Here is a 27,812-nt window from a genome sequence, read left to right as displayed (position 1 = left end):
TCACCGTTATCCTGGGACGCGTGGGCTTTAGTCCGTAATTCGTATGTGCGATACCTGCTGGTTCTCAGTTCAGACTTAGCGGAACGGTATAACTATTTAGTCCACGGTTTCAGGTATTGCAGAGCTATGTATTCACAGCAGAGCTACGTCGTCCCTGAGGATACACTTGTGGTACATCAGAGAGCAACGTCGGCGATGTCGGGGTCCAGGTCGGCGGGGAGCTGGCGTGGCGAGCGCGGGTTGGCGGGTCGCAGCCTCCTGCTGGAGGTGACGCCGGCGCCGGCGCGGGAGCGACGCCGCCCCCGGTCCGCCCCCGGGTCCCCCAGCCCCGGGCCTCAGAGCTCGGCCTCCGGTCAGACGGTGCTCTCGCGCTTGTTGGCCACCGGCCCTGCCGCACTGAGCTGCTCTGACGTCAGCAGGTGGACGGGGCTGGAGTAGAGGTGGCGCCGCGGAGGCACGGGGTAGCCGGCAGGCGTCGCCACCACCGACGACGCTGGCGCCGGCACCGCCCCCGGCGACTGCCAGTGGCGAGGCAGCGTCGCAGAAGACATGTGCGCCATCACGCTGACCGGCGTGCCCACGTGCTCTAGCGACGCGCCCGTCGTCTGCGCTGACGTGTGCAGGTCTTGCTCGACTCCAGACTGCGAGGAACAGAAATAAGCCCAGGTATTAGCATTTACCTGCCAGAAAAAAACTACAAAATAGTATATGTTCTTTCGAGACCAGTTACTATCTTCATATATACAGGGTGGTCAGAAAATGTGTGCAATGGTTGTAGGGATGTTACAGGGCAGGTTGTAATGAGACATAAATGTTAAGAAAGAAATTCGATACGTTGCTCCGTTTCCGAGTTATTTAGCGTTGAAGTTAGCCAATCGGGGGGGTCGCGCGCTCACATTCAAGCGGCCTGCCAGGGACGGTGTTGTCCAACGAGTGCTTTGTCTCGTCAGCTGAAACTTAAATTTACGCGCGCGACGCCACGATTGGCTAACTTCAATGCTAAATAACTCGGAAACGGAGCAACGTATCGAATTTCTTTCTTAACATTTATGTCTCACTACAACCTGCCCTGTAACATCCCTACAAGCATTTCACACATTTTCTGACCACCCTGTATAGTTAAAGGTTACCCAGCCGTTGACCTTCGTCTGTGCGAATGTGCACAGGTTGCCCGAACTTTTACGGACTCTTACGGGAATCGTCACCTTAGTGTGCCCGAATAGTGAGTGGATGGGCAAATATCTATTAGGTATATTACGTATGTAGATTGTGGACAGTTGGGTATGTGGGTCTCATGGGAGGCGTGCGAGGGATAATTCCGTGCAGTCGCGCTATTCATCTGCGTCCTCGGTGGCTCAGATGGATAGAGCGTCTGCCATGTAAGCAGGAAAAAAATGGTTCAAATGGCGCTGAGCACTATGGGACTTAATTTCTGAGGTCATCAGTCCCCTAGAACTTAGAACTACTTAAACCTAACTAACCTAAGAACATCACACGCATCATGCCCGAAGCAGGATTCGAACCTGCGACCGTAGCGGTCGCGCGGTTCCAGACTGTAGCGCCTAGAACCGCTCGGCCACTCCGGCCGGCCGTAAGCAGGAAATCCCGGGTTCGAATGCCCGTCGGGGACACATTTTCAGCTGTTCCCATCGAGGTGTATCATCAACACCTGTAAACAGCTGAGGGTTTCAATTAATTATCATCTGGAAAAAAATAGGCTGAGTGGCCAAAAGTCATAGAAAATGTTCTTCTTTGCTGGGCAACGTCATTATATGACATCGTCTTTATACAATGGACAAAATTAGCTGCAAATTGTTCATTTCTTGAATTTAAATAATAGACGAGAGATTATGAAAGCAGACAATCAAGTTTTTACCTACACTTAAAAATAAAAAATCATCGAGTGAAGATAAGCGATAAAGTTATGAAAATTCTGCTGGGATTCCAAAGATCGAACCATGAACCTGTTGGAAGAACTGGAAATTTATGCACACACAAACAGATATCCGAATGACATCTCAACGAATAGACCGATCCCAAACGTAAAAATAATCTGTAAAACTTTATTGACGTAATAGAATAACAAATAGGACAAAAGCTACTCGATAAACAGAAAAAAAGGCATCATTAACATCACATAATACACAATATCTCTGACAAAAAAATCTGCGAACCTAAGATATATTTTACTTGTAAACATAAAGCATCATTAGAACGATCTGTCATTTAAAAATGTCAGAAAGCAACACAAAATTTCACTCTATTGTTCCATAGGAAGTAAATAGTACGTTCACAACACAGTACGAAAAAGAACTTACGTTCACGATGATTTATGTCATGGGATAGCGATATGCACATATACAGATGGCGCTACTATTGCGTACATAAAATGTAAAAGGGCGTAGCTGTCATTTACACTCAGGTGACTCATGTTCAAAGCTTTCCTACGTGATTATGACCCCACGATGGGAGTTAAGAGTCTTTGAACGTGGAATGGTAGTTCGAGCCCGACGCTTGGGACTTTGAACTTCGGGAACGGTCAGGGAATTCAGTAGTATGAGATCCACAGTGTGAAGTGTGTGCCGTGAATACCAAATTTCAAGTATTGCCTCTCATCACGGACAATGCATTGGCCGACGACTTCGCTCAACGAACGAGAGCAGAAGTGTTTGCGTCAAGTTGTGAGTGCTATCAGCAAGTAACAATGTGTAAAATAACTGCAGAAATCAATGTGGGACACACGACGGAAGTATCTCGACGCGAGTGGCTTTGCTTACAGCACGACACCGGCTGCAACGCCTCTCCTAGGACCGTGAGCGTATCGGTTGGATGCTAGACGATGGGAAAACCGTTTCCTGGTCAGTTGGTAAGAGCTGATGGCACGGTTCGAGTGTGGCGCAGACCGCACGGAATCATGGATCCTAGTTGTCAACAAGGTACTGTGCTTAGTGGGTCCTTAGTGGTGTGGGCTTTGTTTTTACATGGGGTGGACTGGGTCTTCTGTTCAACTGAACCGATCATTGATTGGAAATTGTAATGCTCGGCTACCTGGAGACCATTTGCAGCGATTCAAGGACTTGACGTGTTGCCAAACAATAATGCAATTCTTCTGCATGACAATGTGCGATGTTGCTGGGCCACAGTTGCCGCGCCTGGTTTGAAGAACATTCCGGGCAAATGGTTCAAATGGCTCTGAGCACTATGGGACTTAACATCTGAGGTCATCAGTCCCCTAGGCTTACAAGGGAACCTCCCGATCGCACCCCCCTCAGATTTAGTTATAAGTTGGCACAGTGGATAGGCCTTGAAAAACTGAACACAGATCAATCGAGAAAACAGGAAGAAGTTGTGCGGAACTCTGAAAAATTAAGCAAAATATAGAAACTGAGTAATCCATGCGTCTTATAGGCAACATCTGGGAGAGAGTCCAGCCGGCAGCGCCGTGGTCCCGTGGTTAGCGTGAGCAGCTGCGGAGTGAGAGGTCCTTGGTTCAGATCTTCCTTTCAGCGAAAATTTTAATTTTTTATTTTCAGACAATTATCAAAGTTCAGGCACTGACACATAATCAACTTCGCTCTCCAAAATTCCAGGACATGTTCAGATTTGCTTGGACATATGCAGGGTTTGACGGTCTACACAGGGAAAAATTTGAAAACGTTAAAAACATTTGTTTTATCAGAGCACAAGGAAAAGTGAGCGACTGTGAAACTGTTGGATTCAATTTTTGCAGTTTATGTGACAAACTCTTATGTTTTCATCACTTTTTTGGGAGTAATTATCACATCCACAGGAAAACCTAAATCGGGCAACGTAGAAGAATGTTTTTACCCATTCGCCAAGTGTACAAGTTAGGTCGGTCGACAACATATTCCTGTCATGTGACGCACATGCCGTCACCAGTGTCGTATAGAATATATCAGACGTGTTTTCCTGTGGAGGAATCGGTTGACCTATGACCTTGCGATCAAATGTTTTCGGTTCTCATTGAAGGGTCACGTTCTTTCGTCTACTAATCGCACGGTTTTGCGGTGCGGTCGAAAAACACAGACACTAAACTTATTACAGTGAACAGAGACGTCAATGAACGAATGGACAGATCATAACTTTGCGAAAATAAAGAAAAACTTTTCGCTCGAGGGAGACTTGAACCAAGGTCCTCTCGCCCCGCAGTTGCTCACGCTAACCACGGGACCACGGCGCTGCTGCAATCAGATCATGCTTGATGTTGGCTATCTTAGCATGGTCTACTCAGTTTGTATATTTTGTTAATTTTTTCATAGTTCCACACAACTTCTTCCTGTTTTCTCGATTGATCTGTGTTCAGTTTTTCAAGGCCTATCCACTGTGCCAACTTATAACGAAATCTGAGGGGGGTACGATGGGGAGGTTCCCTTGTTAGAAGTACTTAAACCTAACTAACCTAAGGACATCACACACATCCATGCCCGAGGCAGGATTCGAACCTGCGACCGTAGCAGCAGCGCGGTTCCGGACTGACGCGCCTAGAACCGCTCGGCCACAACGGCCGGCCCATTCCGGGCAATTCGAGCTAATGATTTGACTACGCTGATCGCCCGACATCAATCCCATCGCATATTTGTGAGACGTAGTCGGGAGGTCAGTTCGTGCACAAATTCCTGCACCGACAACTCTTTCGCAATTATTGATGGCTAAAGCCTTGTTGAGTCCATGACACGTTGAGATGGTGCACTACACCGGACAAATGGAGGTCCGTTACGGTATTAGGAGGAGTCGCATGACTTTCGTCAGCTCAGTGTATAAAATAAGATCCCATAGTACTATCGGACAGAAGTAGATTAAAATATGTTTCTGACATTTTGTTTATATATAATTTGTCAACAATAACACTTGATAACGATACATATGCCGAAAGAAGCTTGTCGTAAACTTACGTAATCAGCATGAAATAAAAAGTTTGCACCAAATTTTGTCAAAAGTATAAAGAAGACGTCATGGGATGTCATCAGATTTGATGTTACTAGCGAGTCACTCCTTTGCCAGTGCTGAAAACTGAAGTAACATTGAGTCGACAACATCTTGGAAACGTTCTGGACAGATGATTATCCACACGTCCATATAACGTACATCTGCATTTGGTCTGTAGGGTCTAGTTGCGTTCATGTAAACATAGCCCAGACGTTGACTGAGCCGACTCCTGCCTGGAAGCAACTTTGTTCACACAAACAGTACTCATAGTTCCATAGAGTGTACGCCAACCTCTCGTTTGGCCGTCAACTCGATAGAGGTGAAACCAGGATTCCTTTGGTCGTACTACACGCCGTCGCTGTCCCCATGGTCCAATGTCGATGTCGCTGATCCTTTCTACCCGTTGAGCCCAGTATCGAGATACCATCAAAGTGATCCGATAATCGGCTGCTGAAGCCTATGTGATTCATTTGTCTCAGCGTTGTGCTGGTAGCAAGGTGTCCCTTCACCCTGCATTGAAATCGGCGTTCACAGCGCACCAATCATTGTTCTGGTCCACTGGAAGCGATGTGACACCAATTCGTCAAACACCTGTGGTTATCCTATGCGTCTGGAGACATTGCATCTGCGATATTGAAGACCTACAAAAGACAATGTTGCCTCATAAACCCGATTTCTTCTCTAATTTCTGATGTGTTATAACCGACGTGTCTGGCACTTTTTATCACGTGTTCAAAGTCGGTTTACCTGCGAGGTGCTGCCTTCTATCTGTAACTCACACTAACCAGGTATCTTGTCTAAACTCGTGACATACGCCGCATGGAGCGGCAACGTGGGTCGTCACACTCGGCACAGCTATTAGTGGAACACCCCTTCCGGGAGTTTTGACTCTATAGCTTCTATACAACATAACGTCGGCTCAGATAGCTGAATGGAGCCGGCATAGTAGCTCAGCGTGTTCCGCCAGGGAGCCGGTTGGCCTCTGTAATAAAAAAACTGAGTGGCGGGATCACCAAAACGAACTTGAACGGATGTCATGTGACGTCTGCAACGACCAAACCCAACGATCGGAAAAAAAGATGGTCAGCGTGACGGATTGCCGTACTACGGTCCCGGGTTCGATTCCCGGCTGGGTCGGAGATTTTATCCTGTCAGGGACTGGGTGTTGTGCTGGATTCCTCATAATTTTTTCCCCATAAGGTTCGCAGGTCGCCCAATGGGGTGTCGAACGTAATAAGACCTGCACCAAGGAGGCCGGACCTGTCCCGCAAGGAGCCTCCCGGCCAATGACACCAAACGCTCATTTCCATTTCCATACAACATAACTGGAATAAGGACGTAATTCATGGAGAGAAGACTCACGTGCATCATGGGAGGGCTGACCGGGGCCAGCTCCCTGAGCGGCAGGCCGTTGCGCAGGGTACAGTAGCTGCCGTAGGGCCCGCCCCCACCTGGTCCCGGCCCCGTGACGGCCCTCTGCGGCTGCTTCTGCAGACGACCGCGGCTTGGCGACATCACCCCCGTCGAGGAGCCTTCAATCGTTGATATGTTTTGGTGACAGGATGCCAGGAAGTCAGCGTGCTCGTCGTGTTCCACTGAAAAATAGTAGTGATTGCAAAAGCTACCAGGTGAGAGGCACAGTACATAAAATTCAGTTAACCGTTTTTTTGTCAGAGAGTAGTGTCATAAAATCAAATTAATCAATGTTACCGCCCTGTAGCACTGCTCAGTTGTACATTCAAACTTTTGGAACTAGTCCTCCTAACCAGAATAGCACCGTTCATCGAGGCTGCTACCCCTCCTGAACAGGGTTCAGACAAGGACGCAGCTGCACCGATCAAGTTCTTGCCCTAACTACCCATATTGAAGCAGGTTTCCAAGGCCATCTGAAATCAACAGCTGTCTTCATCGACCTGACAGCCGCGTATGACACTGTCTGGCGACAGGACTGATCTACGAGCTATTGCTAGTTGTACCAAGTCGAGAAATTGTGGATCTAATATCCAGCATGCTTAGTGAAAGGCAATTTGAAGTGTTTCTAGGCAGTTCTAAAAGCCACAAATTGAAACTAAATAATGGACTACCACAGGGATCTGTTTTAGCCCCATCACTATTCAATTTATACATTAATGATTTACCAACCACAATATCAACTAAATTCATCTATGCTGATGACGTCGCAATGGTAGCACAGAGCAGTAATTTCAAAGATGGTGAACGGATTCTTACGGAGGATCTGGAGAAGATGTCGACTTTCTTTAAGACCAGGAGATTGATCCCAAGCACATCAAAAACTGAAGTCTCTTGTTTCCATCTAGTGAATCGTGCTGCGAAATACAAACCAAGAGTTCTGCTCAATGGACAAACGTTGTGGTACGATCCTTTACCAAAATATCTCGGAATCACTCTAGATAGAACCCTTGAGCTCCAAAGAGCACATCACCAAGCTCTGTCATAAAGTTGCTGCAAGGAACAACATAAGCTCAATGGTACCACCTGGGGAACCTCTGCTGACTGTCTGCGTTTAACTGGAATCAGTCTTGTGTACTCTGCTGCTCAGTACTGTGCACCTGTTTGGTTGGAAAGTGTACGTGTGAAGAAGGTAGACACAATGCGCTGCATTAATGGTTCCATCAAATCAACCCCATGCCTCTGGTTACCTGTACTGAGTCACATCCCTCCACCTCTCTTAAGGCGGAAACAAGTTCTACTGAGGGAGGCCAAGAAAATCTCTGCATCACCATCTCTACCACTGCACCAGGAATTCTGTCATCCGCCACAGCAACGATTGTGATCAAGAAGACCAGCAAGTGTTACTGCAGGACAACTCATCGCTGATGGTTTTGATGTAAATGAAAGCTGGAAGCATGAATCGTCAACAAAAACAATGGGAACAAGAGCCCATCACTTTGAGCCCACAAAGAAGCCAAAAGGTTTTGACCTACCGAAGAAACTTTGGTGCCGCCGCAACAGGTTAAGGACTGGACATGGTTGTTGTAGCTGCTTCAGGTACAAATGGGGCTGGATAAGTTCACCAAAGTGTGAATGTAATCAAGAAGAGCAGACAATTGAGCATTTAGTCCAACGCTGTCCACTTAATTCATACCCTGGAATTCCCGATGACTTGTTCACTCTCACACCCAGCTTAATGAACTGGTTGAAAAACACGGACTTTAAGGTTTAATCTCGTCTTATATCATATGTATATTGTATAAAATCATTTGCCTTATATCACCTGTATATTGTATAAAATCACCATACCATTAAATAAACAAAATAAAAATCAATATTTACTGTTGCGATAAAACAGCAAGAAGTCATCAACCGAGTTTGTACGTGATCAGGGAAATACTGCAGCAATACTGACTTTCAGAGATTTAATAATACTTGTGAGACAGATAAGTAAGGTACTTCCTTTTTCCCTCTTTGATAATACTTGTAAGAGACAAAAAATACGGTACATTTTTTTACATTTGTGATCTCACCATTCTGATGCGGCATGCCACGGCTTCGTCTCCTGTAGCAACGTGTTCATCTGACAAGTATACCATGAGACCTATTAATCACCGATTTTGATGGTTCGAAGAGAGACCTGTCATGAGTACCTGAATGGTAAGTTTTCATGTGATGGCCCCTCATTTCCGAGTAAATCGATGTTGAGGTTCCTTGCAAACTTCCTACACCGGCAAAGGTAGTCGTGTTTCCAAAGAGTGAACGTAGTGCAGGGGTTATGTTTCACGGTTACCACGCTGGCGGCATGGGTTCAGATATCGCCCGTGTACCTTATATCTTATTTTTTTCTATTTTATCGTACACAATGTCCTGAAGTAGTGTATGTCACGCAAAATAATTCAAAAATAGCGTTTTTCTGCGAATAGTGATCTCATTAAGAAACGAATCGTTACAGCAAACTTTCTTCAAATGTGTTTTCCGTTTGCTACAGAATAGATTACAGAATCGTCTTACTCGCTATCGCTTGCGTCGCTCGCTGTGCTGGAACAGAAATTACTGTTGGCATTTCTCTCAGAAGCAACTGAAATACAAATTCGTTGACAACTACACGAATTTATGAAGTCACTGCCTTGCAACCACGTGGACTTTTCAGAAGCCATACTAGAAAGACAGTTTAGTTAAATGAAAAAAAAAAGATAATTCTGTCTTTGATTAAATGCGATACGACCACGACATTGCTGTGAAAGTAGGTGGACAAAAATAATAAGGAATCAAAGATAGTATCTCTCTGGAATCTTCCCTCCAAACGCCTTTTCCAGTACTCTTCAACAAGTAGCAAGCATTTTCACTTTATCCATGAGAATTCTGACGTTTCTGTAAAAGTAAACATCAAAGGGCTGGCGAAATGGAGTTTAGTTGAGTGGGAAAATTACTAGGGTGTAGGTACATACGCGCCTTTCATCTACAATGATTTGATTGTAAAATGTCTGATTAGCCTACCCTTCCCACAAATCAATGATTATTAATCCAAAGTACGAGGGCCATTCGGGAAGTAAGGTCCGATCCACCGCGAAATGAAAACGACACTGAAAATCCGATTAAATTTTGCACAGATGTGTTGGGCAGTATCTCTAGTATGCCCGTTGATCCCATCAGGTCGCTCTTTTCAGTTTTCAGCGCACAGTGAGTACGTAAAGACGCCTAGAAAAAAGTGTCTCCCGCCAAGTGTGAGGGTCCGGTAAGAGATATCGCCTGAAGATATTCAGCCCACATAACATGTCATGCGTTTCCTTCTTCATGTCAGTCCTCTCCCGCACTCTGCAGGGACAATGAAAATGCACCACGCGGGTCCCGGCGGAGGTTCGAGTCCTCCCTCAGGCATGGGTGTGTGTGTTTGTCCTTAGGATAATTTAGTTTAAATAGTGTGTAAGCTTAGGGACTGTGACCTTAGCAGTTAGGTCCCGTAAGATTTCACACACATTTGAACCTTTTTTGAATGAAAATGCTCCTGCAACGTTTTCGATGGGAAGTGTTTGATTGCCAACAATACAGCTGGTAATTGGTTCCCACTGAGTTTCGTTTCTGCTCACATGAACCACTGGCTATGAAGACAATATTTTGGCGCAGACAACGAGCTGTAGACGAGCATAGAGATCTGCCAGAAAGCACAGACGGCTGGCTTCTATGACAAGGGCATTGGAAAGTTGGCACAACTCTGACAAATGTCTAAGTCTGTGCGGCGACTTTGCAGAGAAGCAGGTGGAAGGTCTAGCTATTTTTTACAAATGAAACATTTTTGAACTTCACAGTCGTTTCCACTTCGCGACCGATCGGACGTAACTCCTGATGGTCAGGGTTCACAGTCTTGTAGAGTATTTCACAGGAAATCATTATTGCCGTTGACTGTAGATATTATTTATTTCATTATCGCACTTTTGGCCCCAGGGCCAGTTTCATGTGATACTCCAGAAGAATTTGATTCAGCACATGTCAGACGTTAAAGTCTGACATGTGCTGAAGCGATGTCTTTTGGAGTATCACATGGAAATGTCCCAAAGACTGAAATTGCAAAAATGAAAAGAAAATTATTTCTGCAGTCAACGAAGAAAATGATGTCCTTTGAAAAAGACATATTTTAAATAATCTTTGTCTAGCAGTTACGTGACCTTCCCACTTCGTGCCTGTTACTACCACATTTTTTAAATTTGTGAGTCAATTTGTCAAATCTACTTTGAACATTCTGGACAAGTTTCAGAATAATTTCAGCATGTATGAGAAAGCGTGAGGGAACATCTTTCGTGACACCGAGATTGTCTTCCAGCGAGTGGGTCTGTAGCAAACATGATGAGCTCTTGCTAACGGTGAGGTCTGAGAGCGACATGAAATTTCTAGACGTATGTACAATTCTTGAACTTACAATGGATACTGAATTTTTTTATTTCATTCTGCTAGTGATGTCCTTAGTGTTCTAAGTTCTTCCAGTATGTTAAACGTGATTTGAGCACGGTATGCACTATGAGTTCCAGTTGTTCTCAGTGGCTGTTTCTGTTAGATGGTCTCTAAATGCTGACTTTTAATGTTACAAGTACAAATCGGGCAGTTCAGATTTACGTTTCCATGCTCTTGAGAAGAGTGTGGCAGTTGCCATAACCCGATTTCCCAGAAAATTTGTGGATTGGAGAAGAGTCGAAATAAACTAATATGTATTCCGGATTATTCATTGATACTCGACCGTTTCTGAGGAAACAACCTTCAAAGTTTGAGACGTAATTTAGATGTCTCTTAGCGATCGACGTACTCAGCCCGAACTGGGCACACGGGTTAGTGTCACGGCTTCTCAGTTTTGCGTCCTGTGGTCGGGACCCGGTAAGTTTTATTGTTTCATTTATCTAGTCATGTCCGCAGTATCAAGTAAGGGGACACCAGGGCGTTATATTAATTGTAAAACTACAACTCGGTTTCAAAAATGGTTCAAATGGCTCTGAGCAATATGGGACTTAACATCTTAGGTCATCAGTCCCATAGAACTTAGAACTACTTAAACCTAACTAACCTATCACACACATCCATGCCCGAGGCAGGATTCGAACCAGCGACCGTAGCAGTCCCGCGGCTCCGGACTGAAGCGCCTAGAACCGCACGACCACCGCGGCCGGCAACTCGGTTTCAAAGTATTTGTTATATATTTAGAATAGAATATACGAGGGTATGGAATTTTCAGTGGTTACAAACTTTTTAAATTCTCATGTTCTAGTATTGCATTCTTACATCAGTCGTTAATTATTATACTATATTCTGAATTTTATTACCTTGGATTATAGCGATCGTAGAAAAATTCCAAACAGAAATTCGGAGAACAAAGAGCATCGCGCAAAGGCGGGTTTGCGACTGCGACGTTTCTTCGTGTGAATCACACTCGGGAGACAAACGTTGATAACAATGCTGAAGATATCATACGTGGCAATACTTTCGCTGCAAACTGTGCACAACGGACCACTTTTCCGTAAACTGGCGGTTGTAATTGATTACAAAGCAAGATGCACCACAGGAATTTTACTGAAATCAGTTTCAAATAATTTGTTCACTCTCAAACATACGAATTATACAGATAACCGGACCCAAGTACACTGAAGCGCCAAAGAAATTGGTATAAAGATGCATATTCAAATACAGAGATATGAAACAGGCAGAATACGGCGTTACGGTTGGCAACGCCTATCTAAGACAACAAATGTCTGGCGCAGTTGTTAGATCGATTACTGCTGCTACAATGGCAGGTTATCGTGGTTTAAGGGGGAAACCACATTTAGGAGGCTGTTTGACACTGTTTTCTTTGGGATTTTTATTGGGTGGGAGGAATAAGTTAGAATTCAATTAAATTTTGAAATCATATTTCGAACAGTTTTTGTAAATTTTTTTGAATAATTTCAGCCAAAAATAACAAAGTTACACTGTGATGTCCGCTGAAGATTGTGAGTACAGTTTTCCAATTGCGTCCAGTGTAGGCATTCAGATTTTCATCTGAAATAAAAAAGGTTTCGATTTTACATTAATAACACATTTTCTAAGGATATGAACCTCAGTGCAGGTGCTAATAACTGAAAATTCAAAATTTAGCAGGCGTTGGAACAATTTACTTCGATTTTCATGATTTTTTTCTCTAATTATGCAAAGAAATATAACTTTAAAATCATATCAACTTGAAAGTAGGTTAATATAATTTATAGTTTTATAAAGAATCATACCACCAGTTTTCATAATTATCGGTTCTATACTTTTTGAGCTAGATTGCACACAAATGTGAAGTAAGTCATTTCGAGATAAGCGCGTTTGAAAATAAATTATCGGAAGCTAGAAATTCGAGGAAGTTAACAATAATGTAAAATGCTTATCGATTAATCTGCGATTCCAGCACCATATAGTAATCGTTCTTCTTCCTCAGAGGCTTCGTTTTGCGCTTGCAGCAGTGCTTTCCGAGTTTCCCGACCTTCCTTCGATTCCAATGAACTACGTCGATTCTGCCGGCTCACGCGCTGGTTATCCATTTGTTCGGCATAATTGAAGCTTTGCGTGCCTGCTACAATTCCTGCCTCGTTCAAGACCATCACAAGGAATGAATTTCCTTAACTGAATATGCCCGCTGCTACATACGACGCCAATTCAGCGACTTTTTGTCTGGAGTGCAAGTGCTTAGGAACTAATGGGCAAATAGTGTAATTAAAACTTTCATTCACATTTGGTGTGTGGCCACCTAAACATCTCTCCTGAGGTACTGCTCCGCCCTATCTGCGCTCGAGCGCCCGGTTGTATGCTCACAAAATCTAAACGAATACGAATTACGTTTTGAAATTTTGATGCTTATTCTTGGATAGTTAAGCTAACGATTTATGCAATAAAAAAATTGGATTTTTTGAACCTCCTAACGTATTTCTCCCCTTAAGGGGGGTAGGACGTCAAACAGACCGACTTCGAGAAGGAGAGGCACCACACGACATTTTAATTTGCACTGTCTATACTTCATAAAACTTTATCAGCATGACCTGGAAGGATTCAGAATTCACACTCATAGCATTGGAAGTTCAAAAACAAGAAAAAATAATATTTTTAAAGTGGTAAATTTCATCATTTTTTTTTCACTTACTGTTGGCTACAATTGTTGCTATAGGTAAACTTTCCTTCATAAGTAATAGAGATTCTTCGATGAATTTTGCACAGCTTACAAACCATACTTACAGGTGTATGAAACTCTAGAATTTATTTAACCTATGGAAAAATGAATGGGCTGTTACGTTTTAAACTTCGTGTTTAGAGAAAACTAGAATTTTATAGTTAATATCTCCATTTCTACCACAGTTTTTTACAGATTTGGGAAATTATAGAGTTTCATACACCTGTAAGTATGGTTTGTATGCTGTGCAAAATTCATCGAAGAATCTCCCTTACTTATGAAGAAAGCATCAAATGCAGCCAATACCAAGCGAAAAAATGATGAAAGTTCACATGCAAAAAAATTTGTTTTGTTATGTTTTTGAACTTCCTCTGCTATGAGTGTGAATCCTGAATCCTTCCTGGTCATGCTAACAAAGTTTTATGAATTTATTTGTAAAAGTATAAATAGTGTAAATTAACATGTCCTGTGGTGCCTCTCCTGCTCCAAGTCGGTCCGTTTCACGTCCTATCCCCCTTAAGTGAGTTTGAACGTGGTGTTATAGTCGGCGCATATGCGATGCGACACAGCATCTCCGAAGTAGCGGTAAAGTGACGATTTTTCCGTACGACCATTTCACGAGTGTACCGTGAATATCAGGAATTCGGTAATACATCAAATCTCCGACACGGCTGCGGTCGGAAAAAGATCATACCGGAATGGGACCAATGACGACTGAAGAGAATCGTTCAGCGTGACAGAAATCCGCAAATTTCTGCAGATATAAATGCTGTGCCGTCGACAAGTGTCAGATTGCGAACCATTCAACGAAAAATCATCGATATGGGCTTTCGAAGCCGAAGGCCCACTTGTGTACCCTTGATGACTGCACGACACAAAGCTTTACGCCTCACCTCGGCCCGTCAACACCGACATTGGACTGTTGATGACTGGAAACATATTGCCTGATCGGGCGAGTCTTGTTTCAGATTGTATCGAGCGGATGGACGTATATGGGTATGGATACAGCCTCTTGAATCCGTGCCAACTGGGGACTGTTAGCGCTGGTGGAGGCTCTGTAACGGTGTGGAAAGTGTGCAGTTGGAGTGATATAAACTCCTGATACGTCTAGATACTAGTGTGACAGGTGACACACACGTAAACGTCCGGTCTGATCATCTGCATCCATTCGTGTCCATTGTGCATTCCGACGGACTTGGGCAATTCCATCGAGACAATGCGACACCCCAAACGTCCAGAATTGCTAGAGAGTGACCGTGGGAAGCCTCTTCTGAGTTTCAACATTTCCGCCGGCAAAAAGCTCCCCGACATGAACATTATTGAGCATGTCTGGGATGTGTTGCAACGTGCTGTTCAGAAGAGGTCTCCACTACTTCGTACTCTTACGGATTTATGGACAGCCGTACAGGATTCATGGTGTCATTTCCCTCCAGCACTACTTCAGACATTAGTCGAGTCCATGCCACGTCGTGCTGAGGCACTTCTGCGCACTCGCGGGGCCCCTACTCTATATTCGGCTGGTGTACCAGTTTCCTTGGCTCTTGAGTGTGTGTTTCGATACCTATTAAGTGTGTTTTCATCAAAATAAAATTTCGAGACTCCGGGAAACTACATTGCGAGAAAGGAATGGTCAGAATTTAGAGCAACTATATTCAAGTGAAAAATAAATAAAAACACGTTCCAGGCTTGTCACATACGGCTAGATAGGAATAACATCTGATTCATTCAATTGTTACATTTTTTAAATGCAGTCACCAGACATACTATTAGCAGACGAATGACAACGTGGTCTCAATATGCACTGTAAAACTTCTTCTTACAATCTTCTACGTACATGGGTAGGTTAACGAGAAAACAGAAAAAAAGTAATAATCGCGTTTCGAACGCGGTGTGCAAAAGTGTGAGACCACGGAGCTAGCCACTGCGCCACCGCTGTGATTGAAGCAGTTTCTCCCTCTCAAAGGCGTATGCAATACCTCGAAAGCTTCGTTGTTTTCTGAGAAACGGTCGAGCAACCCGGATAAGCCGTGACACGTGTTCGTTTATTTTGGCTCCTCTCCCTGTGAGCGTGGTATCTGGGAAATCGGGTTATGACACCAGCTGTGATCTCCTCATTAGAACAACGCATCGTCTTTTAGTCTGAATAGTATCCCCCTTTTTCCAACAGATTGTTTCCTATTTTGTGCGCCACTTAGCCTGTTCACTCAGCTCATTGCGTTGAAAGGATTACTTTTTTTCAGAATAATAGCTAAGACGAGAAATCATGACATTTGATAACCAGTGCAATGATAACTTGTACAGAAATCGATGCGGAACAGAACTGTACAGCACTTGCGACCAGCAAAAACTATCACCCTCGCACTGAACCCAACACTGAACAAGGTGCTACAATATCTACAGTGCTGCTGATTCCTCGCTTGCCTTCCATCTTGTGAAGATTCTCATTACTTATCAATCATCAGACACTATAGACGATGCCTTTTTTGATGCAGCCGTCTGCGGTATCGCAGCCTGGCGACTCTTGAAAGTCGGCCAGAGAGCTTGGAACTGCACAGCTGCCTCGAGGCCGAAATGTCACAGCCGCGAGCGCCACGGCGCAACACAAAGATTCTGTCGGCCAGTTAAAGTTCATTGTTGCTCTGCAAGTTATTCCGCGCAGTAACATAGATTCAGTGATGTATTCGCTTCGATAATTTTGTAACTGACCGTGAGTTATTGGTCTCTGCTTTCGGAACATCACACGTTGTCTCTCTCCGGATATCTCGTTGAACGTTATCTGTATTTCCTCGTAGATGTCTTTCGTGTTCCCACTCGGCGATCCGTTGTCGACAGCTGCAGACTTTTGGTGCACCCCCATCGGGGTTCTCTCGAGTCGTTCTTGATATTCTGTCGAACCTCGGTCTAAATACCATCCTTCTGCGTCCCTCAAAATCTTGTAGTTACTACACTTCATTCCACAGATAACACTTGTAATAGGGACATTCTGGAAATGCCTGTTGATATTTTTCTCTGAGGATTTTTCCTTGTAAAATATTTTAACGATGTTTACCAGAACTACAACCGGTGGCCGCGTCTTCTCAGAGCTCCCTTTCTTCGAAAGTGACGGCGTGTAAATGACAGGTTTACACAGAAAACACAACGTCACCTTGCACAGTCGTTGCGATACACGAACCTTGTATCGTCTGTCTTGACAAAAGCTTACTGTACTATGAGGATTAGACAAGCTGATGCAGCGTCTGCTAAGGATGTTGAAAGTCAAGGAGGAATCTCAAGCTATGATCGAAGGAGAAAAGGAATTTTTTTTTATGAAAAGAAAACACAGAGCATGTTCTTCTGGAATACAGTAATTTCCCATAACTATGTTCCAGGAAGTTAACTGTGGTTCATGCTGCCAGAATCTAATTATTATATTGTGTAGAACTGTACAAATGTTGTCTGCATTTCTTTTGTGCTGTACTACCAAATCCGATAGGTGCTGAACTCTATGAAACTGCCAACGGCATATCTGTAAAGCATCAGTTGTTGTTGAACTCTCTTGACAGTGATGACGAGTGAACATGATTTTGACTTACTTGCAAACTTTTAATTGCGACCATTAATAGGCAAAGAAATTCAAGTAAGACTTTACAGTATTCTTATTTCTCATTTTTTAGCAACGACGTGAAGCAAGTATTTTTTAATAAATCTGCGTTATATGATAATTAACAAAAAATGTAAACACGTAACTGGGGTCCTAAATTTCCATTTACAGAGTGTTCATGTAAAATTAGTGTAGATTGATGGTTTAGGGTCCACATAACCGAAATTGAAATAAGTCTTTCTAATACGAAACTGCAGGTTATAGTACAGTAAAAAATGAACAATTAACATTACAAGAGAATAGCTTGGAGACAATGTCACCTTTATGCCTTGCATGTAATGCACTTAAGGGAAATACTTGAAAAAACTGAGTTGGAGATTTTTCATTGTGAAGTGTTAAGTGGGAGTCTGAGCGATATAGGGTGATTGAAGTTCGCAAAACTGGGGCGGAAGTTAGTTGTATGTCAAGAAGTGGGAAGCCTTGGATAAGGCGTAAAGAAAGGTATCTTCATATTTACAAAGAATCTGATGTAATTTGCAAAATTCAAACTGCAGTAAGTTGCCCAACAAAACAGAATTACCATTAATCAGCCATAGCACAGAAAAAAAAACATGTGGTAAACTATCGGAGACATATTAGCACAATCACTCTGCTAAATTTAGTAAAATAAATGAAATAGAAGAAAAATAAGAAAAGGACCCTCATACACTGAACCATGTTAAAAGAATACGTACAACCGAGTTAAAACACGCACACACACACACACACACACACACACTCACACACACATACACACACGCACACACACACACACACACACACACACACAGAGGAAGACAGAGGAAACAGAAAAAGGTTTTGCTCAATGACCTAAGCATACTGTGACACATACACGCATACACAAGGACAAATTACTGATATGACAAACACAAGTTCAACAGTTGCTAATAAGATTCGACAGTTGGCAATACCGTCGAGAACTTAACATCAAGTGAACAGATATTCGTTTCCTATTGTTGTGACAACGAAATTTCATATATGTAAGCAAGAAGAAGAAGAACAGCTGTAAAACATGAATCAGAACACATGAACACCAGCGTCTAAGAAATATGTAACTAGAAATGTACAGTATCATTCATCACATATGAGCTGAAAGTATCAGAACTGTTTCTAAGCTCAATATACAAAGTCCAAAACATAAGCAAAAGAATTTAAACAAAAGCATGTATGTATTCCAGTCCACTAAAGGTAAAAAAAGGAGAAAAGTGTATGACAAGAAAAATATGTTTCATGCATCTGTGATGAGACAGTTCTAAAGTAAAAATTATCAACATAATAGAGATTAACATTCTCTAAAAGAATTCGAACGTGTATGAAGAAAATGAATCATTGTGCGCTTCTACTTATGTGTTGATATTTAAATTTCATAAATTTATAAATTAAAACATTCAAAGTTTTTCTTTCGTATACTACTCAAGTAAATGGACATAAGAACCATAACTATAACCACCATAATAAATGTGGGATGGGCCATAGTTAGGATATCGACACCTAAGTACAGTCCAGTTTCTATTAGTTAAAACATTCACTGCTAAATTGGTTGGCTGGTTGTTTTGGGGCAAGAGACCAAACAGCGAGGCTATATGTCCCATTGAATTAGGGAAGGATGGGGAAGGAAGTCGACCGTGCCCTTTCAAAGGAACCATCCCGGCATTTTCCTGAAGTGATTTAGGGAAATAACGGAAAACTTAAATCAGGATGGTCGGACGGGTGATTGAGCCGTCGTCCTCTCGAATGAGAGTCTAGTGTGCTAACCGCTGCGCCACCTCGCTCGGTCTCACTGTTAAAGACATGCTACCTGCATTAGGGTGCTAAATGCGGCTTTGTTGCCACTGTGCTGCTTGTATACTGACGGCGGTTTAACGACGGAGGCCAGTATGCCGGCCAGCCAACCTGGATGTGGTTTTTAGGCGGATATTCACATACCCCTAGGTGAATACCGGGCGGGCGGGCCCCTATGTTCCACCTCAGTTACGCAGCTCGCAGACATCTGAACACATTTGCACTATTCCATGGATTACACGAGACGCAGACAGTTGGGGTACACTAATTCTGTCCCAGAGGGTACGGGGTGGCGGCAGGAACGGCATCCGGCCACCCCTTAAATTAACCTTGACAATTCAGATTAACCATGCCGACCCTGCGTCTTTGTGGGGAAAGGCACAAGCAAAACAAAGAAAGAAAGAAAGAATTAAAAAGTGGAATAGTGGTAATGTTCCTTTCACTTCACAGACCAGTTGAAAAAATAAGTTATATATATATATATATATATATATATATATATATATATATATATATATATATATATATATATGAACTATCAGTTTAATAAGCCACAGCTGCAAAATACTAACACGAATTATTTACCGAGGAATGGAAGAACTGGTAGAAGCCGACCTAAGGGAAGATCAGTTTGGATTCCGTAGAAATACTGGAAAACGTGAGGCAATACTGACCCTACAACTTATCTTAGAAGAAAGATTAAGCAAAGGCAAACCGACGTTTCTAGCATTTTTTGAGAAAGCTTTTGACAATTTTGACAAGAATACTCTCTTTCAAATTCTGAAGGTGACACGGGTAAAATACAGGGAACGAAAGGCTATTTACAATTTGTACAGAAACCAAATGGCAGTTATAAGAGTCGAGGGACATGAAAGGGAAGCAGTGGTTGGCAAGAGAGTGAGACAGGGTTGTAGCCTCTCCCCGATGCTATTCAAACTGTATATTGAGCAAGCAGTAAAGGAAACAAAAGAAAAGTTCGGAGTAGGTATTAAAATCCATGGAGAAGAAATAAAAACTTTGAGGTTCGCCGATGACATTGTAATTCTGTCAGAGACAGCAAAGGACTTGGAAGAGCAGTTAAACGGAATGGACAGTGTCTTGAAAGGAGGGTATAAGATGAACATCAACAAAAGCAAAACGAGGATAATGGAATGTAGTCGAATTAAGTCGGGTGATGCTGAGGGAATTAGATTGGGAAATGAGGCACTTAAAGTAGTAAAGGAGTTTTGCTATTTCGAAAGCAGAATAATTGATGATGGTCGAAGTAGAGAGGATATAAAATGTAGACTGGCAATGGGAAGGCAAGCGTTTCTGAAGAAGAGAAATTTGTTAACATCGAGTATTGATTTAAGTGTCAGGAAGTCGTTTCTGAAAGTATTTGTATGCAGTGTAGGCATGTATGGAAGTGAAATATGGACGATAAATAGTTAGGACAAGAAGAGAATAGAAGGTTTCGAAATGTGGTGCTACAGAAGAATGCTGAAAATTAGATGGGTAGATCACGTAACTAATGGGGAGGTATTGAATAGAATTTGGGAGGAGTTTGTGGCACAACTTGACTAGAAGAAGGGACCGGTTGGTAGGACATGTTCTGAGGCATCAAGGGATCACAAATTTAGCATTGGAGGGGAGCGTGGAGGGTAAAAATCGTAGAGGTAGACCAAGAGATGAATGCACTAAGCAGATTCAGAAGGATGTAGGTTGCAGTAGGTACTGGGAGATGAAGAAGCTTGCACAGGATAGAGTAGCATGGAGAGCTGCATCAAACCAGTCTCAGGACTGAAGAGCACAACAACAACAACAACATACATGATCTGCAGAACAAGAATGCAGAAATTAGGCTACAGTTGCGCGTGCTGAGCCAGCTGCGTAGCTACCTGCCGCAGGCTGGGGGATGACGTCGGGGTTCTTGTCGTCGCTGTCGTAGCCCTGGCCGCCCAGCGCGGCGGCCACGACGGCGGCGGCGGGGTCGCCCTTGGCGGCGATGGCGGCGGCGGCGGCGGCGGGCAGCGCGGCGCTCTTGTCGGGGCTGGGCGCCGTCTGCGCGTCGGCGGCGTCGTTGCGCTTGCGGCGCTGGCGCTGCCTGCGGGCGCGCCGCCGGCACACCATGCGCACCAGCGTCGCCGTCACCAGCGACACCACCAGCAGGGCCGCCGCCACGCCCGCCACCACGCTCAGCGCCGGCGTCAGCAGCGAGCCGCGCGGCCGCTCTGCCCGGCAACAAGCAGACACACGACACACTGTCATCGCGCCCTACACTGCTGGCGCTAGCTCCTCCGTAGCCGTACCTCACACTGCTGGACATTAAAGTTGGAACAGCGCGAACGTGGCAAGTATACACAATTTTATGAGGTCCGTTCAATAATTAATGCAACACATGGTTTATTTTCCTCGTGTAATTTCCGTCCAAAAGAAGCGCAGTTTATTGTAGGACATTGTGAAAGGTGGCTACACTGAGTCACAGCGCCAGAGATTGCACCAAAGATTATTATGCCGCCGCTTCCACTAGTGCAGTTCAGACGGTGTGGAGTGCAGTTGATGTTCTGTTGGGCAAGAGAGTAGATGCTGTTCGGTTGGTGTAATGTATATATGCAAGATGTTGCAATCATCACAGTGTATTTGAGAAAGGAGATGGGCTTTGATTTATGATTCTGGTGTAATGGAAAATTTTCGTCAGTATATAATGAGGTAAAAAGGTGTTAAAGATTTCTTTAATGACAATGCCTCTTGGTCACACGTACAGTCAACAAAGCATCTGGTTCGTGTTCATGTATTAGGCTTGTAATTCTGGTTTCTATGTGCAGTTATAGTATTTCTGGTTTTTCAATTAGGTCATTGTAAATGGTGTTTGAAATATTTTGTCGTATTGAGAAAGAACCGAGCCAGATACATGTACGTTGAGTCACACTACCACACACAGAACAGTTACACTTGCGTTTTGTTGTTTAGTAGTTTTTATAGTTGCAGGGGACTTAATTAATCAATTGTGTTAATGGAAATTCCTTGTCATTCTTTATTTTTATTTTATGTAGTCAGATTGCGTGCTAATACTAGTCAGGGCCAGTCGGTTACGAGACTTCGTAACCGGTCGCACAGCTAGTAAAATTACTGCATCTTATTCTTTAAATTATGCCCCCATGCAATCGTTGTAATACTCAAGCTTCAGTTGCTGTAGTTTCGTGAACCTCCGATACGTCGCGGCACTTTACGTAGCCTTCGAAATGGCGTCTTTAATGGAGACCTCTTCCAAGCAGAGAGCTGTCATTGTGTTTCCTTTGGCAGGAAACCAGAACACCGCAGATATTCACAGGCGCTTGCTGAATATCTACCGAGACCTGGCAGTGAACTCTAGTGCGGCGGCGCGGTTCTTTCCGTCCCTTTACGGCGGACCTGCACCTACCACTGAACATTGTCTCAGCAGATCATCCGTAGGGAAGCCGAGTGAAACCTACTGTACTTCGACGTGAACCAGGCTGCAATTGAAGTCACTAACCTACGTTCGGGAGAACCACGAAATGAAAGGTTGGAAATTTAGTCCTCAATTAATTTATTCTGAAACTTAGGTGAACAAGTATCACTGCCAAGCCCGTGCTAGTCTTAACACAGTCACTCACAATCCATTTCACTCACGTTAGCAAATTTATGGTGTTGCATTTCCCGACAACGTAATAGCTACCAAAATACTGATTGTTTTTGATTGAGAATGCTCGCCAAATATTAAGTCTGTCGGTACCAAATGCAGTCACAGTTTTTAGCCACCGACCTGCTCAATATGCCACGCGGAATGTATGTCTTATCTCGTCACAAAATTCACTTAAAAATTCCGAAATTTCTACACACACATCGGAATGATTATGCCGTCACTTTCCAACACTTTTGATGTATGAAACACTGCTAGATCCGGCAACTTATCATTTCCATCGGAACTACTACTACACACTTCTGATCTGTTTCATGGCTAGGCTTCGACTCTTCTCTAGAATACTCTAACTCTTCTCTACCAGCAGAGAAAGGCGCGCAAAGAATATTGCTTTACCATTGGTCCCTTTACTTTACAGCCAATAGCAAAACAACAATCTCCCGCGTTTTTCATCATTAACCAATCGTAAAATCGTAAACCTAACGACTGCACTTTTTACCGAAGTAATTATCTAATATACTGAAGTGTTGTTTATGCATAAAGTTATTTACTATTGTTATTTGTACCCGAATTAACTTTTCCTTTACCGTAAACTTACTTTACAAAACTATTCTACAAAAATCCCCTTTGTCCATATCCATACTTCTTAGGAATGTTCCCACACTAAATCCTACTGCACAACTCGTTAAACAATTATCTTCATATTAACCTTAAACAACACACACGCATCATTCATACTGCTAAAACACATTTATAACATTTTACATACACAAAAAGAAATAATAACACCTTATGAAAATACTAGAACAGTTTATGAAAAACATTCTATTACTTTGATGCACTCCAGTGGGCACAATCGAAACTGAATCAGTCCCTTATCCAATACTGTCCTCTAGCTGCTGATACATAAACTACATGCGCGTCCAGTCTCGCGTCACGACCTCTCACTATCCAGCTCTGAGGCACATTTTCTACTTAACCGCCTGCAAGGGAGGATCGATACACGGCGCTAAGCTTCAGTACCCGTGGTCTAGGGGTAGCGTCTTTGATTCATAATCAAAAAATCTTCGGTCCCGGGTTCGATCCCCGCCACTGCCTAAATTTTGATAAATAATCAGCATTGGCGGCCGAAGACTTCCGGCATAAGAAGTCACCCTCATTCTGCCAACGGCCTTGTCAAAGAGGAGTGGATAGAGGTTCAGGGCACACTCTTGTCCTAGAGGTGGGACATTGCCCCTAAAGGCGGAAGAATCAGCAATAATCAACGACATGAGGATGCAGATGGCAATGGAAACCACTGCATTAAACACACGTAACGTGTATCCACAGGACATGTGGCCTGTAATTGAAAAAGTGTCATGATGATCTCCCCATTGGCAAAAGATTCCGGAATAGTCCCCCATTCGGATCTCCGGGAGGGGACTGCCATTGGGGAGGTTACCATGAGAAAAAGATGCAATAATCAACGAAAGGATAACGTTCCACGAGTCGGGGCGTGGAATGTCAGAAGCTTGAACGTGGTAGGGAAACTAGAAAATCTGAAAAGGGAAATGGAAAGGCTCAATCTAGATATAGTAGGGGTCAGTGAAGTGAAGTGGAAGGAAGACCAGGATTTCTGGTCAGTTGAGTATCGGGTAATATCAACAGCAGCAGAAAATGGTATCACAGGTGTAGGATTCGTTATGAATAGGAAGGTAGGGCAGAGGGTGTGTTATTGTGAACAGTTCAGTGACCGGGTTGTTCTAATCAGAATCGGCAGCAGACCAACACCGACAATCATACTTCAGGTATACATGCCGACGTCGCAAGCTGAAGATGAACAGATAGAGAAAGTGTATGAGGATATTGAAAGGGTAATGCAGTATGTAAAGGGGGACGAAAATCTAATAGTCATGGGCGACAGGAATGCAGTTGTAGGGGAAGGAGTAGAAGAAAAGGTTAGAGGAGAATATGGGCTTGGGACAAGGAATGAAAGAGGAGAAAGACTAATTGAGTTCTGTAACAAGTTTCAGCTAGTAATAGCGAATACCCTGTTCAAGAATCACAAGAGGAGGAGGTATACTTGGAATAGGCTGGGAGATACGGGAAGATTTCAATTAGATTACATCATGGTCAGACAGAGATTCCGAAATCAGATACTGGATTGTAAGGCGTACCCAGGAGCAGATATAGTCTCAGATGACAATATAGTAGTGATGAAGAGTAGGCTGAAGTTCAAGACACTAGTCAGGAAGAATCAATACGCAAAGAAGTGGGATACGGAAGTACTAAGGAATGACGAGATGCGTTTGAAGTTCTGTAACGCTATAGATACAGCAATAAGAAATAGCGCAGTAGGCAGTACAGTTGAAGAGGAATGGACATCTCTAAAAAGGGCCATCACAGAAGTTGAGAAGGAAAACATAGCCACAAAGAAGGTAGCTGCGAAGAAACCATGGGTAACAGAAGAAATACTTTAGTTGATTGATGAAAGGAGGGAGTACAAACATGTTCCGGGAAAATCAGGAATACAGAAATACAAGTCGCTGAGGAATGAAATAAATAGGAAGTGCAGGGAAGCTAAGACGAAATGGCTGCAGGAAAAATGTGAAGGCATCGAAAAAGATATGATTGTCGGAAGGACAGACTCAGCATACAGGAAAGTCAAAACAACCTTTGGTGACTTTTAAAGCAACGGTGGTAACATTAAGAGTGCAACGGGAATTCCATTGTTAAATGTAGAGGAGAGAGCGGATAGGTGGAAAGAATACATTGAAAGCCTCTGTGAGGGTGAAGATTTGTCTGATGTGATATAAGAAGAAGCAGGAGTCGATTTAGAAGAGATAGGGGATCCAGTATTAGAATCGGAATTTAAAAGAGCTTTGGAGGACTTACGGTCAAATAAGGCAGAAGGGATAGATAACATTCCATCAGAATTTCTAAAATCATTGGGGGAAGTGGCAACCAACCGACTATTCACATTGGTGTGTAGAATATATGAGTCTGGTGACATACCATCTGACTTTCGGAAAAGCATTATCCACACAATTCCGAAGACGGCAAGAGCTGACAAGTGCGAGAATTATCGCACAATCAGCTTAACAGCTTATGCATCGAAGTTGCTTACAAGAATAATATACAGAAGAATGGAAAAGAAAATTGAGAATGCGCTAGGTGACTTTCAGTTTGGCTTTAGGAAAAGTAGAGGGACGAGAGAGGCAAATGGTTCAAATGGCTCTGAGCACTATGCGACTTAACTTCTGAGGTCATCAGTCGCCTAGAACTCAGAACTAATTAAACCTAACTAACCTAAGGACATCACACACATCCATGCCCGAGGCAGGATTCGAACCTGCGACCGTAGCGGTCGCGCGGTTCCAGACTGTAGCGCCAGAACCGCTCGGCCACCAGCGGCCGGCCCGAGAGAGGCAATTCTGACATTACGGCTAATAATGGAAGCAAGGCTAAAGAAAAATCGACCTGCAAAAAGCGTCAGACAATATAAAATGGTGCAACCTGTTCGAGATTCTGAGAAAAAGTAGGGGTAAGCTATAGGGAGAGAAGGGTCATTTACAATATGTACAACAACCAAGAGGGAATAATAAGAGTGGACGATCAAGAACAAAGTGCTCGTATTAAGAAAGGTGTAAGAGAAGGCTGTAGCCTTTCGCCCCTACTCTTCAATCTGTACATCGAGGAAGTAATGATGGAAATAAAAGAAAAGTTCAGGAGTGGAATTAAAATACAAGGTGAAAGGATATCAATGATACGATTCGCTGATGACATTGCTATCCTGAGTGAAAGTGAAGAAGAATTAAATGATAAGCTGAACGGAATGAACAGTCTAATGAGTACACAGTATGGTTTGAGAGTAAATCGGAGAAAGACGAAGGTAATGAGAAGTAGTAGAAATGAGAACAGCGAGAAACTTAACATCACGATTGATGGTCACGAAGTTAATGAAGTTAAGGAATTCTGCTACCTAGGCAGTAAAATAACCAATGACGGACGGAGCGAGGAGGACATCAAAAGCAGACTCGCTATGGCAAAAAAGGCATTTCTGGCCAAGAGAAGTCTACTAATATCAAATACCGGCCTTAATTTGAGGAAGAAATTTCTGAGGATGTAATTCTGGAGTACAGCATTGTATGGTAGTGAAACATGGACTGTGGGAAAACCGGAACAGAAGAGAATCGAAGCATTTGAGATGTGGTGCTATAGACGAATGTTGAAAATTAGGTGGACTGATAAGGTAAGGAATGAGGAGGTTCTATGCAGAATCGGAGAGGAAAGGAATATGTGGAAAACACTGATAAGGAGAAGGGACAGGATACACGGTCCAGCTAGCCTGTCCAGTCGCCCGTTTGCCGGCACACACAGCTGTCACTCCTGCAAAGCTGAAACGTGCGGACACTCTCATTTGAGGCGATCGTCGTATCACAATTAAACACCTCGCTGCTCAAATGGAGGTCTCTGTCGGTAGTGCAGACACACTCGTCCACCAGTTGGGGTACTCAAAGGTGTGTGCCACCTGCGTTCCTCGCAGCGTAACAGAAGTTAAAGAGCAGTGAAGCACTATCTGTGTGGAACTGCTAGCGCGCTATGATCCTCATCGTGACAACTATTCGTAGAACATCGTCACAGGCGATGCAGCATGGATCTAGAAATTCGTATCGGAAACGGACTGGCAATCCATGGAATGTTAAAAGCCGCACCATCAGTCGGTAAAGTCATGGCGAAGATCTTCTGGGACTCTGAAGGGATTACTCTGTTTGCACGCTTTGCTCCCTCATTCTGCTACGATCCACTTTGAGTCTATTGTGCTACCCTGAGGAAACTGAAGAAACGACTTCAGTTGCTCGTCGCCACCAAAATTAAAACGAATTTGTGCTTCCCCACGAAAACGTAAGGCCCCGCGCAGGTTCGTACACGACAGAGAAGCTCACAGAACTTCATTAGACTGTTCCTCCTCAACCATCCACAGCCCAGATCTCGCACCTTCCGACTTCCATCTATATTTCCCCTTGAAATATGCGCACCGTAGAAGCAGTACGTGGATGATGGCGAGGTTACCATGTAGCAATACGTTAGCTCTGATGTCGACCGGTAGATTGGTACCACGCGGGCATACATGTCATCCCAGTAAAGTGCCGTAAAGGTGTCGCACTGAAGGCGGTTATGTCGAAAAACAGGATTTTGTATGT

The 27,812-nt window shown here is 43.5% G+C and overlaps 1 protein-coding gene across 1 annotated transcript in view; it reads right to left on the bottom strand.

The window, feature by feature from the left end:
* Positions 1 to 243: 243 nt before the first annotated feature.
* LOC126259570 (nephrin-like) overlaps positions 244 to 27,812 on the bottom strand; it is a 1,073,586-nt gene continuing 1,046,017 nt past the window's right edge. The window contains exons 12-14 of the mRNA XM_049956477.1: positions 20,867 to 21,199; positions 6,310 to 6,542; positions 244 to 641 (exon numbers count right to left, since the gene is read on the bottom strand). Of these exons, the coding sequence (XP_049812434.1) occupies positions 354 to 641; positions 6,310 to 6,542; positions 20,867 to 21,199 (854 nt within the window). The 3' untranslated portion in view covers positions 244 to 353. The remainder of the gene's footprint in view (positions 642 to 6,309; positions 6,543 to 20,866; positions 21,200 to 27,812) is intronic.

This window comes from Schistocerca nitens, chromosome 5 (assembly GCF_023898315.1).
Source record: "Schistocerca nitens isolate TAMUIC-IGC-003100 chromosome 5, iqSchNite1.1, whole genome shotgun sequence".
Lineage (NCBI taxonomy): Eukaryota > Metazoa > Arthropoda > Insecta > Orthoptera > Acrididae > Schistocerca > Schistocerca nitens.
This window is presented reverse-complemented; position numbering and strand designations above follow the sequence as displayed.